Consider the following 12,798-nt stretch of genomic DNA (forward strand, 5'->3'; position numbering starts at 1 on the left):
GCCGACGAATTACAAGAGTGACAATAATAATCACTGGAGATTGAGAAGAAATGGTACAAAGGAAAAAGAAAAATCTCCAAACACTGGTTGCGCTACCGAAAAAATCCGTCTGGTCCTGGTATCGAACCAAGGACATCTCTCTCCATTTCCAGTCGAGCTTTCTACTAACTGAGCTAACCAAAGGTTAGCTCAGTTAGTGTGCCCCTTGTTTCCTGATTAAAGATTAAAACAGCGCAAGGACACGGACAAGAACAAGAAGGTAGACAAACAAGGCGCTGACTTACAACTGAAGTTTATTCGTTCTAACAGCGAGTATAAATACTGTATTGTCACAACAAACAAACATGAATAAAAAGCTTGACCTGGATGCCACGTGCTCACTAGCCATCGCTATGCACTGTCACTGTTTGTCTAAATAGGAACGTTCCCTATCTGACAAAGATAGTGACGGAATGCTGACACAGTTTTGCCCCAATCTTCCAATTTCCCGCGCCTCAATGATTTCCCGAGTGAGTTTGTCTTTATTTTTCCTAATCACTTCACATTTGTCAAAGACGGGAGCGCAGCAACAGTCTCGGCAGTGCAGGCCAAGGTGACCTGACACAACTCTAAACACGTTATACTTGTGCTCCCGCAGCCGATCATTGAGGCATCGCCCCGTTTGCCCGACGTATCTCCTGCCACACGAGAGGGGAATAGAGTACACTACTCCCTCCACACATCGTCGGGCAAACGGGGCGATGCCTCAATGATCGGCTGCGGGAGCACAAGTATAACGTGTTTAGAGTTGTGTCAGGTCACCTTGGCCTGCACTGCCGAGACTGTTGCTGCGCTCCCGTCTTTGACAAATGTGAAGTGATTAGGAAAAATAAAGACAAACTCACTCGGGAAATCATTGAGGCGCGGGAAATTGGAAGATTGGGGCAAAACTGTGTCAGCATTCCGTCACTATCTTTGTCAGATAGGGAACGTTCCTATTTAGACAAACAGTGACAGTGCATAGCGATGGCTAGTGAGCACGTGGCATCCATGTCAAGCTTTTTATTCATGTTTGTTTGTTGTGACAATACAGTATTTATACTCGCTGTTAGAACGAATAAACTTCAGTTGTAAGTCAGCGCCTTGTTTGTCTACCTTCTTGTTCTCGTCCGTGTCCTTGCGCTGTTTTAATCTTTAATCATGAAATACCAACTAGCCCAAACTTATGCTTTAACCCTTGTTTCCCCCTCTCCAGCACGTCAGTAGAGCAAACAGGTCTTATCAGCTGCCACCAGCCTAACACCGACAAGCAGTCGGCCTGTATTTTAAGCTTACGGTCATGAAACAATTAATGCGAAGGTGCAAGCGACAAGAATGACAAAAATACTCCCTGGAGGAGGGGAACAAAGGAGGCAAAGGACAAACACACATCGCCAAACACAACTAGGTGATTGGTGCACGACCGAAAAAAATACTGATACCAGGACCAGGCGGATTTTTTCGCTCGCCTAGCTGTGTTTGGAGATTTGTGTTCGTCCTTTTTCCCCCTTTGTTCGCCTTCTCCAGGGATTATTATCGTCATTCTCGTCCAGCTCGCTTGCACCTTTGCATAAATTGCATTACATTTATGACCTTAAAATGCAGGCCGTTCACCCTTGTTGGTGGTAGACTGGCGGCGGCTGATAAAACCCATTTGCTCTACCGACGGGTAACTAGCTCAGTTGGTAGAGCGCTCCACTGGAAACGGTAAGAGAGGTCCTTGATTCGGATACCAAGACCAGACGGATTTTTTTTTCGGTCGCGCACCAGTCACCTAGCTGTGTTTGGAGATTTGTGTTTGTCCTTTTGTCCCCCTTGTTTCCCCCTCTCCAGCAATTATTGTTGTAATTCTTGTCCAGCTTACTCGCACCTTCGTATTAATTGCATGATATTCAGAGCTACAGGAGATTTTTGGCGTGAAATGAATGAAGCTCGCTCCAGCAGGCAGCAATTAAAATGCCCGAGACACTCTTTGTTTTAGACTCTCGGCTCGACCTACAAGTTTTACATGCGACGTGTCTTGACCAAGAAGGGCGGGAAAAATTGAACGTTGGTTTAGACATCACTTTCAATCGCGGTCTTTTCGATGACTATTTTTTTAAATTTAGAGATGCATACAGGCACGCCGGGAAGAGCGAAGTCCATCTATGCGGAAAATGTAGTTCCACTCCGTTTTATATTAGGTCCGGCGGAGTCCGACTGAGCAAAAGTGCATCGTCATGACGATCGTTGTCTTTGTGCGTTTGTATCGCGGGCTAAACCAATGACAGGCAGATAAAAGCGCGGGATATGGCGGCCTACACTGCGCGAACGCCCAAAAGCGACGAACGCCGTGACGTTGCACTTTTGGCCTTGCTTGATTATGCCCCGTCAGATCGTGGTGTTGGTTACGATCGGACTTGATGCGAAACGGAGTATATTGCAGCTGGTTCTATAAGGCACCGGAGCTCATTTTTAAATCAATCTCGTAGGCCAAAAATGTAGGCCTTGTTCAAGTTACTAGCTTATTATATCTCTCTTTCCTCTCTCTCTCTCTCTCTCTCTCTCTCTATATATATATATATATATATATACATATATATAATTTGGATGCTATAGTCGTTTTCATTTTATGCCAGAGGGAAGGCGATGCTTCGAGACGATAGGATACGACAGTCGAAGCGAACCCCCAAAAACGCGACTAATTTTATGTTTATGTTTTCTTGGGCTAAACCGCAATCGAGCGCACAAGTGATTTTCCTACATCCCCTTCCCCTTGTTTTTCTGAAGGCACCCCCTAATTGGCAATGATTCCTCTATTCTCAATGCCCCCGCCCCTCCCCCTAAAAATTTAACCCCCCCCCCCTAATTTCAATTCGTGGGGAAACCCCTGGAGCGCAGCGCCTCGACCTTGGGCTTGCAGTATAAAGTGCTCGCGTGTTCTAGCCTTTGACCGCGCTCTGACTTGTGGCAAGACTAGGTATTGAAGTGCTAGCCAAGCACCTGTATCCGCAACATTCCGTTAATTGGAGAAAAGACCCAAACTCTATTGATGGACGCGCACGCACAAATCAACGATAAAGAAAGAAACAAATACAAAACTTGAAAGTATAAAACAGAGAGGACGAGGACGGGAACAGAACATCATGAAAGATGTTCTGTTCCCGTCCTCGTCCTCTCTGTTTTATACTTTCAAGCTTTGTATCTATTAACCAACACGCTCGTTTTCAATTGTAAGAAAGAAACAGAATCGATATATAGCAGTTCGTCACTGAGCTACAAAAGCTGGAGCCTGCAGGATTTGCAAATTTCCTCGATGAGTTTCTCCGCGAGAATTCCGTTTGTGGTTTGTAACGAATTAACGTACAATGCCGCTTATTCCTCGAAAACACGCATTTGACGTTCGAGAGAGCTATCCAACGCGCCTTGGCAATAAAGTTGGCACCACGAAAACGCGACGCCCACGCACGCAAAATTTGAATGGGAGGTTGAGTGCGTTAAACTCGACAGACCATTTCAAGTGCTGACCGACATGGCAGACGGTGTTGTCACAGTGGTTCGCTCAAGCATCGTGCTCTATCTTGTACGGCAACTAACGCCACGTGTATTAAGTAAAAGCCTGGCGCATTTTCAATACGTGTGTAAGCCGCACAAGGCGATTCATGCATGCAAGTTAAAGGAAGTCAGTCTCCAAACGGTCGATTACAGTGGCACATTTCCTTTACCGGAGCTGAGAGTGATAGCGAGAATCGAGATTCAGGCTATTACGATCACCAGAGCTATCGTAGGAATCTCAATCGATATGAAATTAGATACATCTGCAGCAGTATCTCTAATAAACCTTTTTCCAAAAAGGGTTCTAAGCATGCGCGTGCTCCCCTAAAACAACGGCGAAAGCTAGAATTATCATTGGTGTACGTGAGCGGGAGTGGCGGAAGCTGCGCGGAGCAATGTGCTACCTATATTTCCGCGATGCAGATTTTTTGTTTTTGTTTTGTCATTCACGCGAATTAAGTCACCTACAATCAGAACTCGTGAGCAGTCTCGCGCGAACGCGAGTTAAAGCACGTACGAATCGAGGGGTGAAAGAGTCGGACGTGCCGGCGACGCAGGCTTCGGCGGCCCGGCCACACGTCAGAACGTCGCGGGCACACGACCCGGCCCGGTTCTATCCTTCCGCGCTGAAATACTTCCGCGGGTGGAATCACTGTCTCCCCGATTCCGGGCAGTCCAAACCGCGCGTAGGCCCGCTTCGCACGTGCCTCGGTGTCGTGGTCCCATTGATCGACGCGCTCGATAGCGGGCGTGCGTGGCTACCGTCGCGTCCACAGGGAAACGCGCGGCGCGTGCATCGCGCCACCGCTTGCAACCGGCAACTATTAGTAAGGCCTGCGATGCTGAAGTTGGCACGTCACCTGTCGGAGGCCATCGCGGGGCCCTGATTGGACGCGGGGTGCCGCGTCAGCGTTTGGCTGTAACAAAGCCAGACGAGCCCCTTTCTGGCCTTACTGCGAATCCTCTCTCTTCTTCCGCCGTGTCGTTGCCATCGCGACTTTTTCTATATTCATTTTCTTTTTACACTTTAAGAAAAAAGGGTGTGCCCTTAGACCCTTTGTCACATATAATGCACCCCAAAACTTCAGTTCGACGACAGCGCGGTGACGTCAAACTAACGGTCTTAACTTTTACGAGGTGCTTGATGACGGGAAATATAGCTTCTTAAACAACTGAAGTACGTATCAAAGGCCGCAGAAAAAAAAACAAAAACAAAAAAAACACTAATGTTTTGCAGTAGGGTTAAAAAAAAAAGCATCATTTTTTTTGTAGTTTGTAACACGTACATCTGATATCTTAATAAGTTGTATCACTCGGCTATGAAGCCGCACGTGATAGTTGGTACCGTCGGTTCGACGTCACTACGTTGTACGCCCAACTGAAGTTTTGGGGTGTATTATATGGACCAAGGGGGCGTAAGACTATACCCATTTTCTCTGAGAGTGTTCGATCAGTGACGACATGGGTTTCAGCCGACCACAGACGCCGCACACCGCCGACATGAGCCCCGCGCCGGCCTACGGTGAGTGACGTAAATAGATCGAGCCATCCGGCCTCGTTCAGGAGGTGTTGCACCGAGGCGGGCGACGATCTGGGCCTGCGAGGCCGCGCCGCCGCCTCCTCTCCTTTCAGGACCACCTTGACCAAGAATCGGCCGCTCGAGCGGCGAGAGCGGAGCCTGGAAGGCATCGACACTTAAAAGCGTCGCGGCCCGCACTCGATCCATTGGAGCCATCCGTGGACAAGGTCGAATGTGTCGGACGCGGTCCCCCAGCCACCAGAAGCGCCATGCGCACTCGTGAGCACGGTCGCCGATGGGTCCCGCTGCTGCTGGCCGTCGTTGTCGTCGGAAGAGCACGATGTTCTCCGACGCCGCCCCCTCGCGCGGAGGCTGAGGCCAACGGGACGACGGCGGTGGAGGACGCGCATCGCGAGTGGGATGTGGTGCGGCAAAAGTTGTCGGTGCTCGTCAACGGCTTGCTGGACCAGGCCCTTCCGGACCTGACCCGGACCGTGTCTCGCCTGGACCTGTCCCCGGATTGCCTGCTCTCGCTCTTCCGCGTCATTGGCGGCGCCCGCAGGATGGACCTCGAGAGCATGCGGAGTGAGTGCGACGCCTCTCGTGCTTCCGTCTTTGACCACTGGGCTGCGCGTTCTGCACGCGCGGTGGCTTGTTTTTACAGAATAGCAGACGCCGCGCTTGCGTCCGCAGCCCCGCGGCATTTTTCGCCCGAAGGATAAGCGCTGGAATGGTTCGTAGATGTGCCAGGACTATCTGCCCATTAGCCTCGAGTTACCTGCTTCCTATAGCAATACCGCCTAGATGACGTCATCACCCCGGCATGACGTCATCGCTCCAAGCATCGCATATGCTGAGGATCGACCACAAGGCGGCAGACGCGTCCATCTTAGCCTCTCCACCTGCTAGCGTCGCGCTCCTCTTTGCGCAGCGGCCAGGCGCCGCTGCGTCAATTCACTACTGATGACGTTTAGGGGACAGAGGTTCGGATCTTGTCTTCTAGGTGGTGTTGTTCATAGTCACTGACAGAGTGAGTATGCTAAGGCCTGCTTTCCGAACACCCGGCCTCGAGTAGCGCGCGCTCCGTGCCATCCGCTGAGCTCTTGCTGAGCGCGCTCGCTCGAAAGGCACGAGACGCGGAAGCGTTGTCGGAGGTAGGAAGCTCGCTCTCGAGGCGTGACAACCGAAATTCAACCCTCGCCGTTCCCACCTTGTCGGCGAGTATGGACTTTATCGAAGCGCCGTAAAGCGTTTCCTTTTTAAACCTGAAATGTTTTCTTCCTGTTGTCGCGTCAGCCCCCGGCGTCAGGAGAAAGCCTTATATCCTCGTTCGGAAACAGATCCTCCTTTAAGCGTTTTAAAACCCGCGGCAATGGACCTCTTCCGAGAAGCGTTCTGCGCACGCGCGAGCGCCCGATGCCAAGCGGTGGAAGTCGGCACGAAAAATCGAGGAAATTCGGAATGAGGCTGTAGATCGACGAGTAGAACACGTAATTGCAGCATATATATAATTGTGTTACACAAAAAAAGAAAGTGGACGGAAAGAGAAACACGACGTTTGGGTGGACGCTACGGATTTCCCTCTTTAAAGTCGCGTTGGGCATGCGACGTAGCTCAGAGGGCGAAGCAACTGGTAGCGTAGCTCCCATTATCGATTGGTAGCGCAGGTAGGTCACTTCCTCGATTTTTAATTCGTGCAGCCACCGCCTTGTGCCGTCGGTATTTGGAAAAGGTCCATTGGGGGCAGCTGTCGCAGAGTTGGCCAGCCGCCAAGTTGATTTCGTCTCATGGTCCATCCTCCTCCCCGGTCTTCCTTTCCCTCGCCCTACCTTCTTGAGTTGCAATAAACTATTAGCGATGTGCGCGGCCAAAAGCGTCGCTGCGGTCAGCTTTCCACGATTGGCCAAACCACGGGCATATGAGCACTGTCAGATTGTCAACTTTGACGGTGTTAGTTTCGGATTGCGATGGCTCCTAGCGTCTACTGTGCTTTTTAAACACACTATCGAACTCGTCGTCGCACCCGATGGTAAGTAGCCAGAATAACAACTGGTGACGTCACGGCGAGGCAAATCCCTGTCGTGACGTCACGGAGGGAAACCATAAGAGGGCGCCACCGAAACATCTCGGCGCTAATAGTAAGCTCTTGTCAAGGTCGCGTTTTCACGTCGCGTCTGGACGCGCTTCTTTCCCCAGCCCGCGGGAGCGCCGGGAATACTCGCGTCGTTGCTCGGCGCGCGTTTATGGTAGGTTTTGAGCGCGTGTGTGGACGTGGCTGTGACGACTTTTATGAAAACATTTAGTGTTTTCTGGCCTTACTCGTTGCCCGGAAAGAAGGTCGTGAATACTCAGACTGGGCCACTTTTGAACGATGAAGTGCGTAATCTGAAAATGCCTATTTGAAGAATATGAGTGTTTCACATTAGATACCCGTCAGAAACAGAAAGAAGTAAGAAAAAATCGACGATTCGTTTTGTGCTAACAATTCAGTTTAGTTGGCAAACGTCTAGAGAGAAACAGCCCCCCTCTCTTTCAGTATTCGTCAACATCACTTTTGCGCAAGTCCCTCTTCTTGACGAAGGTTACACTCCGTTTTAAGCTGAGACTAGAAGCTCCGCCTTCAGCGCGAGCTTTCTGCCCTTGCTAACACAGGTGTGAACGCGCAGGCCCACGCAACGAGAGCACTGCGGAAGCCAGCGAGCTCGCGCTAAATGCGGAGCTTCTAGTCTCAGCTGAAGGGTGAACGGCGAATAGAGAGAGCAGTCTCCGCGTGCAAGGAGGGCGGCGCACCCATTGACAGGCGACGAAGGGTCGAAGGAGAGGAGGTTCAGCTCGGCGGCTAGCTAGCGTTCATGGGAGATCTTGTCAGCTTAAGCCGGGGTCACACTGCTCATACATCATACAAAAGACAGTCTGCAAACAAGAGTCACCGCAATCTCCGGGCTTTGAATGCCACATCGCAACAAGTTCAAGGAGAAACTTGGCACGCGGCATACAAACCACTGATATCGCGGTGACTGATGTCGGCCACTCTGTCTTTTGAATTAGGTATATTTTATGCCCGATTCCCACTAGAGCGACAAACAGAAACAGCCGGCATCGACAAGCCTCAAACACGCGCAACATGAGCATGAAGGTACATTTGGCACGCTTACGTTCACTCGTGCTCGCTTTACGAGCACCGAGAAACTGCAAGCCTGTCAAAGGCAACTTCGTGTGCGTACTGCACGTGTTTGAGGGTTGTCGGTGTTGGCTCTTTCTGTCTGTCGCTCTAGTGGGAATCGGGCATGAAAAAAAGCCACTGCCCGAGTGTCCGCCCAGGCATTGATTGTTACGAGCCGAAGTCAAGTGCTCACGCAGTTTTCGTCTCCAATCCAAGTGCCGCGCTTGTCTGTCGTCAGGCGGGTTGTTTCGATCCTACAATTAAGTCATCAATATTTGCGAAGGGAAGAGTGAAAGAAATAGTCCCGTTTTATCCTCGCAATTCCACCGCGACCAACAAGCTTCTGAGTCAGTGGTGGTCTGTGCGAGTATATTTTGGGCAAGACTAGGAGAAGCATACATCTTTGTAAAGTCATGAACATTGGAACCCGATATCGTTTCATGACGGTGCAACGATTTTCGAACTTCGTCCAAATAATTGTGGGAGTTGGTTTCGATCATTTATGAATCCAAAAAACAGGAAACCGTTTCTGCTTCTGTGCGCTAGTTTGTATATAAAAAAGGGGCACAGATCGAAGTTTTCGGCGCCTCTCAACTCGTGAATCGGCGACAGATTACTCCCGAGTCACGTGCGAGTGACATCTCTGGGGGATCATGCCACTTCCGGATGGGCTCTGTGGCCTTTGTTTTTTGGTCCTCGAGCGCTGCTCCTGTGAGTTTGAACACCGTGTCAACTGTGTTCTGGACCAACGCGGCGTCATGGCGTAGTGGTCTCTGACAGCACTCACCCCTGGGGGGTTCCTCGTGCGGTAGACGATGGTGGAGGAAATTTTGGTTTACGAACAGAGGACTTCAGTTCGGGCACAACAAAACACCGAGGCCTGTAAGCATCGCCCGTGATTGCGGCGGACGACACGACCTTACGTTGAGAAACACAAGGAAACGAAAGTTCAGACTTTTATCTGCTCCTCGAACAAACCAAACTGCTAGACATCACTCGAGACGTTGTTCAAGCTCCTTAATATATGTATAAATATTTACACAAGGTGTGCTATTGGTACAGAACGGGACGTCGGCAGACCGTTGGGTAGACCAAGCAGTTCAACCATCGCTCCCACGCACGTTGAAACAAGATGCTGTCATGCAGCACGAACAAATCCGGGAACTACGGGGAGGGTGGCTGCGCACCCTTACACAAGTTATCAATGAGTTTCAATTGTGTTTCTAATGTATTATTATTGAATACATTAGAACTCAATTGAAACTCAATTATTACTTTTGAAAGGGCAGGGGGAGGGTTTTGTTAACTTCCGGTAGATGGCGCCACGAAAATGTAATATATTTTAGGGATAATACTATATTGTTCACGCATTACTATTCTCAAACGGCAAGATTTTGAAGAAATAACCTTAAATTTAACGCGAAATTGCACAAATCGCTAACTTACAAACGACATCCCCCAGAGCACGTCACACAGTAGTTCCTGGAACCGCCGCATGCGGCGGCAGACCGGCAAATAATTCATTATTTCCTTCATGATTACGCAGCAGAATCAGTGCATCTCGGGGGTAAGATTCGTGTTTTCGCTTACTTGTGGAACGATAAGCAATATAAGAAATATGAATGGTAAATTCTTACAACCTTAAAATCGTTGCACTGCCCCTTTAAAAAACCTCTAACACGCAAAAAAAAAAAAAAAAAAAATTCATGCTAGGCGTAGGAATGGCATGTCAGGACATTACAAAAAAAATTGTTTCACTATAGAGGTGCGTAATTTTTTTTATAAAAAATAGAAATAGGAGGCCCAATTCAAAGTTCTCGCCAGTGCACTGTGACGTAACAGTGTACCGCAAGGTGTCGGGGCGGTCAGAAGGGAGGCATTGACATACGTCACTAAAAGTGGGTTCGCAGGAAGTCACGTGAGTTTCACTCCTCGTGCTCTCCGTGACCGTGCCTGCGACTTTTTTTTATTTTCTGCTCTTTGTACGAGCGATTGTAGAAAACGAAGTTCCAGTTCCACCGGCTTTTTATCGCTGCACCATTGGTTAGTTTGCGTGCTGTAAAAGTTGAGGACGAAGAGTAAGTGGATCGACGTGATGCAGGTCAATGACAAAAGCGTTGCGAGTACAAGCCAGTGTACGAGTGCGTGTCGTCAGTCCGATGCTACAGAGCTATTAACGGTGAGATGTTTTAGTAGCGCCCTCCTATGGTTTCCCCTCGTGACGTCGTTACCTTCCGAACAACAAGTTCGATGGTATTTGTAATTAGCATGGTGGAAGCCTGAAATCATTGCGCTTTGAAACCAACACTACCAATACCGCCAAAAATGAAGTTCTTCCATTTCTCTTATTTCCGCCGATGAGAAATCCTTTACTGACGTCATAGGCAGCATTCGAACAATCATGGCAGGCCGACCACAGTGACGCTTTCGATCGCCCACGTCGCCAATACTGGGCACAAAAAAAGCTATCAACACTGTAAAAAATACACTGTTGTTTTTACAGGTATTTGACTGGCATACTCGGCTGCCAAACTTTTCCTGTAAATCTGACAGTGCGCTGTATTTCGCGTATTACGGCTTTTGTTTTAAATGATGTTAAATTTACAGCACTCTGTAAAAATAAAGTGATTGGCTCTGTAAAATGATCTGTTATTTTTACAGTCACTTAAACAGTATATTTGACTGGGACTGTAAAAATTTCTGTACTTTTTACAGGTACCTGACTGGTATATTATGTGCCTTCCAGTCCTTATCACCATGATAAAGCTTTTTTTTAAATCTTTGTGCATATTCCAACAATACCACACTCGGCCGTCTTCGACATCCAAGTCACCACCTAAGACGATGTTGTCCTAAATGGCAACGTTAAAGACATTAATGTCGTCGTCTACATCTTATGTGTGCTTTACAAGACCTTGAGCAGTGTCGGGGTCAGCGTAACTATCCAGTGTGTCGCGTATCTCATAAAAACGAGCCCTATAACAGATTGCGTAATAAAACGTTAGTCGGCAGCTTTATTGAACACTGTGCAACCTTCGAATCTTGATGCCCTTGTCAACATATATCCCTGGGCTTCCTGATTCGGCGAACCCGCATTCGGTCTATGTTCAGAGCCCCAGGAGTCCGTACTCTTACCCGAGTCCTGGAGCTGCCTAGCGTCCAGCTCTGAAGTCTTGTTTTCTTCTCAGCACATGTGCACAGAGAGATTTTCCAGTTATAGTCCTTCAAGAGCAGGAACATCACAGGTGTGATACACACGCTGTAGAAGCGCCATGGAAGCTGACTGCCAGATGACTTTCTGAGCAGTGACGAACACAGCTGTGGTGACCTGTGCGTGTAAAAGAGATAGTTCTGTTAGCATAGTATGTCGATAATTACTCAAATCAGTACAGAAAAAGAGAATAACGTTTATTGATGAAGGGAAACAAGCACGAAGATAATGTATCAGCATATTTCCAGCCAGCTTTTCAGGGGCCGACAACATCACATCAACATAACCAACCCTTTTTAGATTATGGGAAATCTTGCACAGATAGGGTATTATCACGACATTCTTGTTTTCCTTCCTTCGACCCTTTATTCGATCACTACTTTTACTATTTCTGAAAAAAAGTAAGAACAAGTTGCGTGGAATGTGCAGGAGGGTAAATTCAAATCCTAGAAGGAAATGTAACTGCACGAAAAAACATAAAACCACTTTGTTGAATGCGTGGAAGGGGTGGTGTTCCATCCCATTATCGCGTGGGCGATATGTAGGACAGAGAGCTCGTTGTCTGAACTACAAATAGCAGGAGTACCGTTACGATGTATGTGTAGATTGAAGGGGACAGCTTGGTGTACCCGAAATCAAACTTGTCCAGAGCCGTCTAAGGAATTCTGATCCAGAAAAGAACTAATGGCTGATATCCCTGTGACATGTATATCTGAAATAAAGATATGGGACATCTGCCATGGGACAGAAAGAAGGCGTCTTACTTAATAGTAGTGGAAGATTGTGCACGAAAACGTGCAAAAACATAAAAATGTGCCCAGAGTAGGCTTAAAGTTTGACGTAGACAAGTTTGATTGTGGATGTACATTGCCGGGACTGCTGTAGCGCCCATATTTATTTTCGAGGATAGTGCAGTGCTTAACGCAAATAAAGGCAAAACAATTCAAGAAATTTTGGAGGCGTACGAGATAGAACTGTTAGGGCCGCAATCTGTCAGCACGCAGTCACTGGCGTTGTCTGATAAAGAACTGCAGTCCCTTGACCAAGGGAGAGAAACACACAACAGTGGTGTTCTTGATCAGTGACCTGTATGTTTTGAGACTTTTAGTTTTCTTTAATTTTTTTTCACAGCTTGTTGTATTGACATCGGTTGCTAACAAGATTAAAGTTTCAACATTTTTGTGAAACCAGAGACCCTATACAAAAGACGATGACATAAGAAGAGAAGGAGAGAGTCTCAAATTGCGGGAGTGTACTTAATGTTAATCTTTAACACAATGTTGAGACTCCCTCCTTCTCTTCTTGTGTCATCGTCTTTGGTAAACCTCAGTCTCTGGATTCAACAAAATTGTT

The 12,798-nt window shown here is 48.1% G+C and overlaps 1 protein-coding gene across 1 annotated transcript in view; it reads left to right on the forward strand.

The window, feature by feature from the left end:
• The first annotated feature begins 5,340 nt into the window (after nt 1–5,340).
• LOC8028941 (nose resistant to fluoxetine protein 6) overlaps nt 5,341–12,798 on the forward strand; it is a 100,885-nt gene continuing 93,427 nt past the window's right edge. The window contains exon 1 of the mRNA XM_040501944.2: nt 5,341–5,656. Coding sequence (XP_040357878.2) covers nt 5,341–5,656 — 316 coding nt within the window. The remainder of the gene's footprint in view (nt 5,657–12,798) is intronic.

This window comes from Ixodes scapularis, unplaced genomic scaffold, assembly GCF_016920785.2.
Source record: "Ixodes scapularis isolate PalLabHiFi unplaced genomic scaffold, ASM1692078v2 PGA_scaffold3__209_contigs__length_174095766, whole genome shotgun sequence".
Classification (NCBI taxonomy): Eukaryota; Metazoa; Arthropoda; class Arachnida; order Ixodida; family Ixodidae; genus Ixodes; species Ixodes scapularis.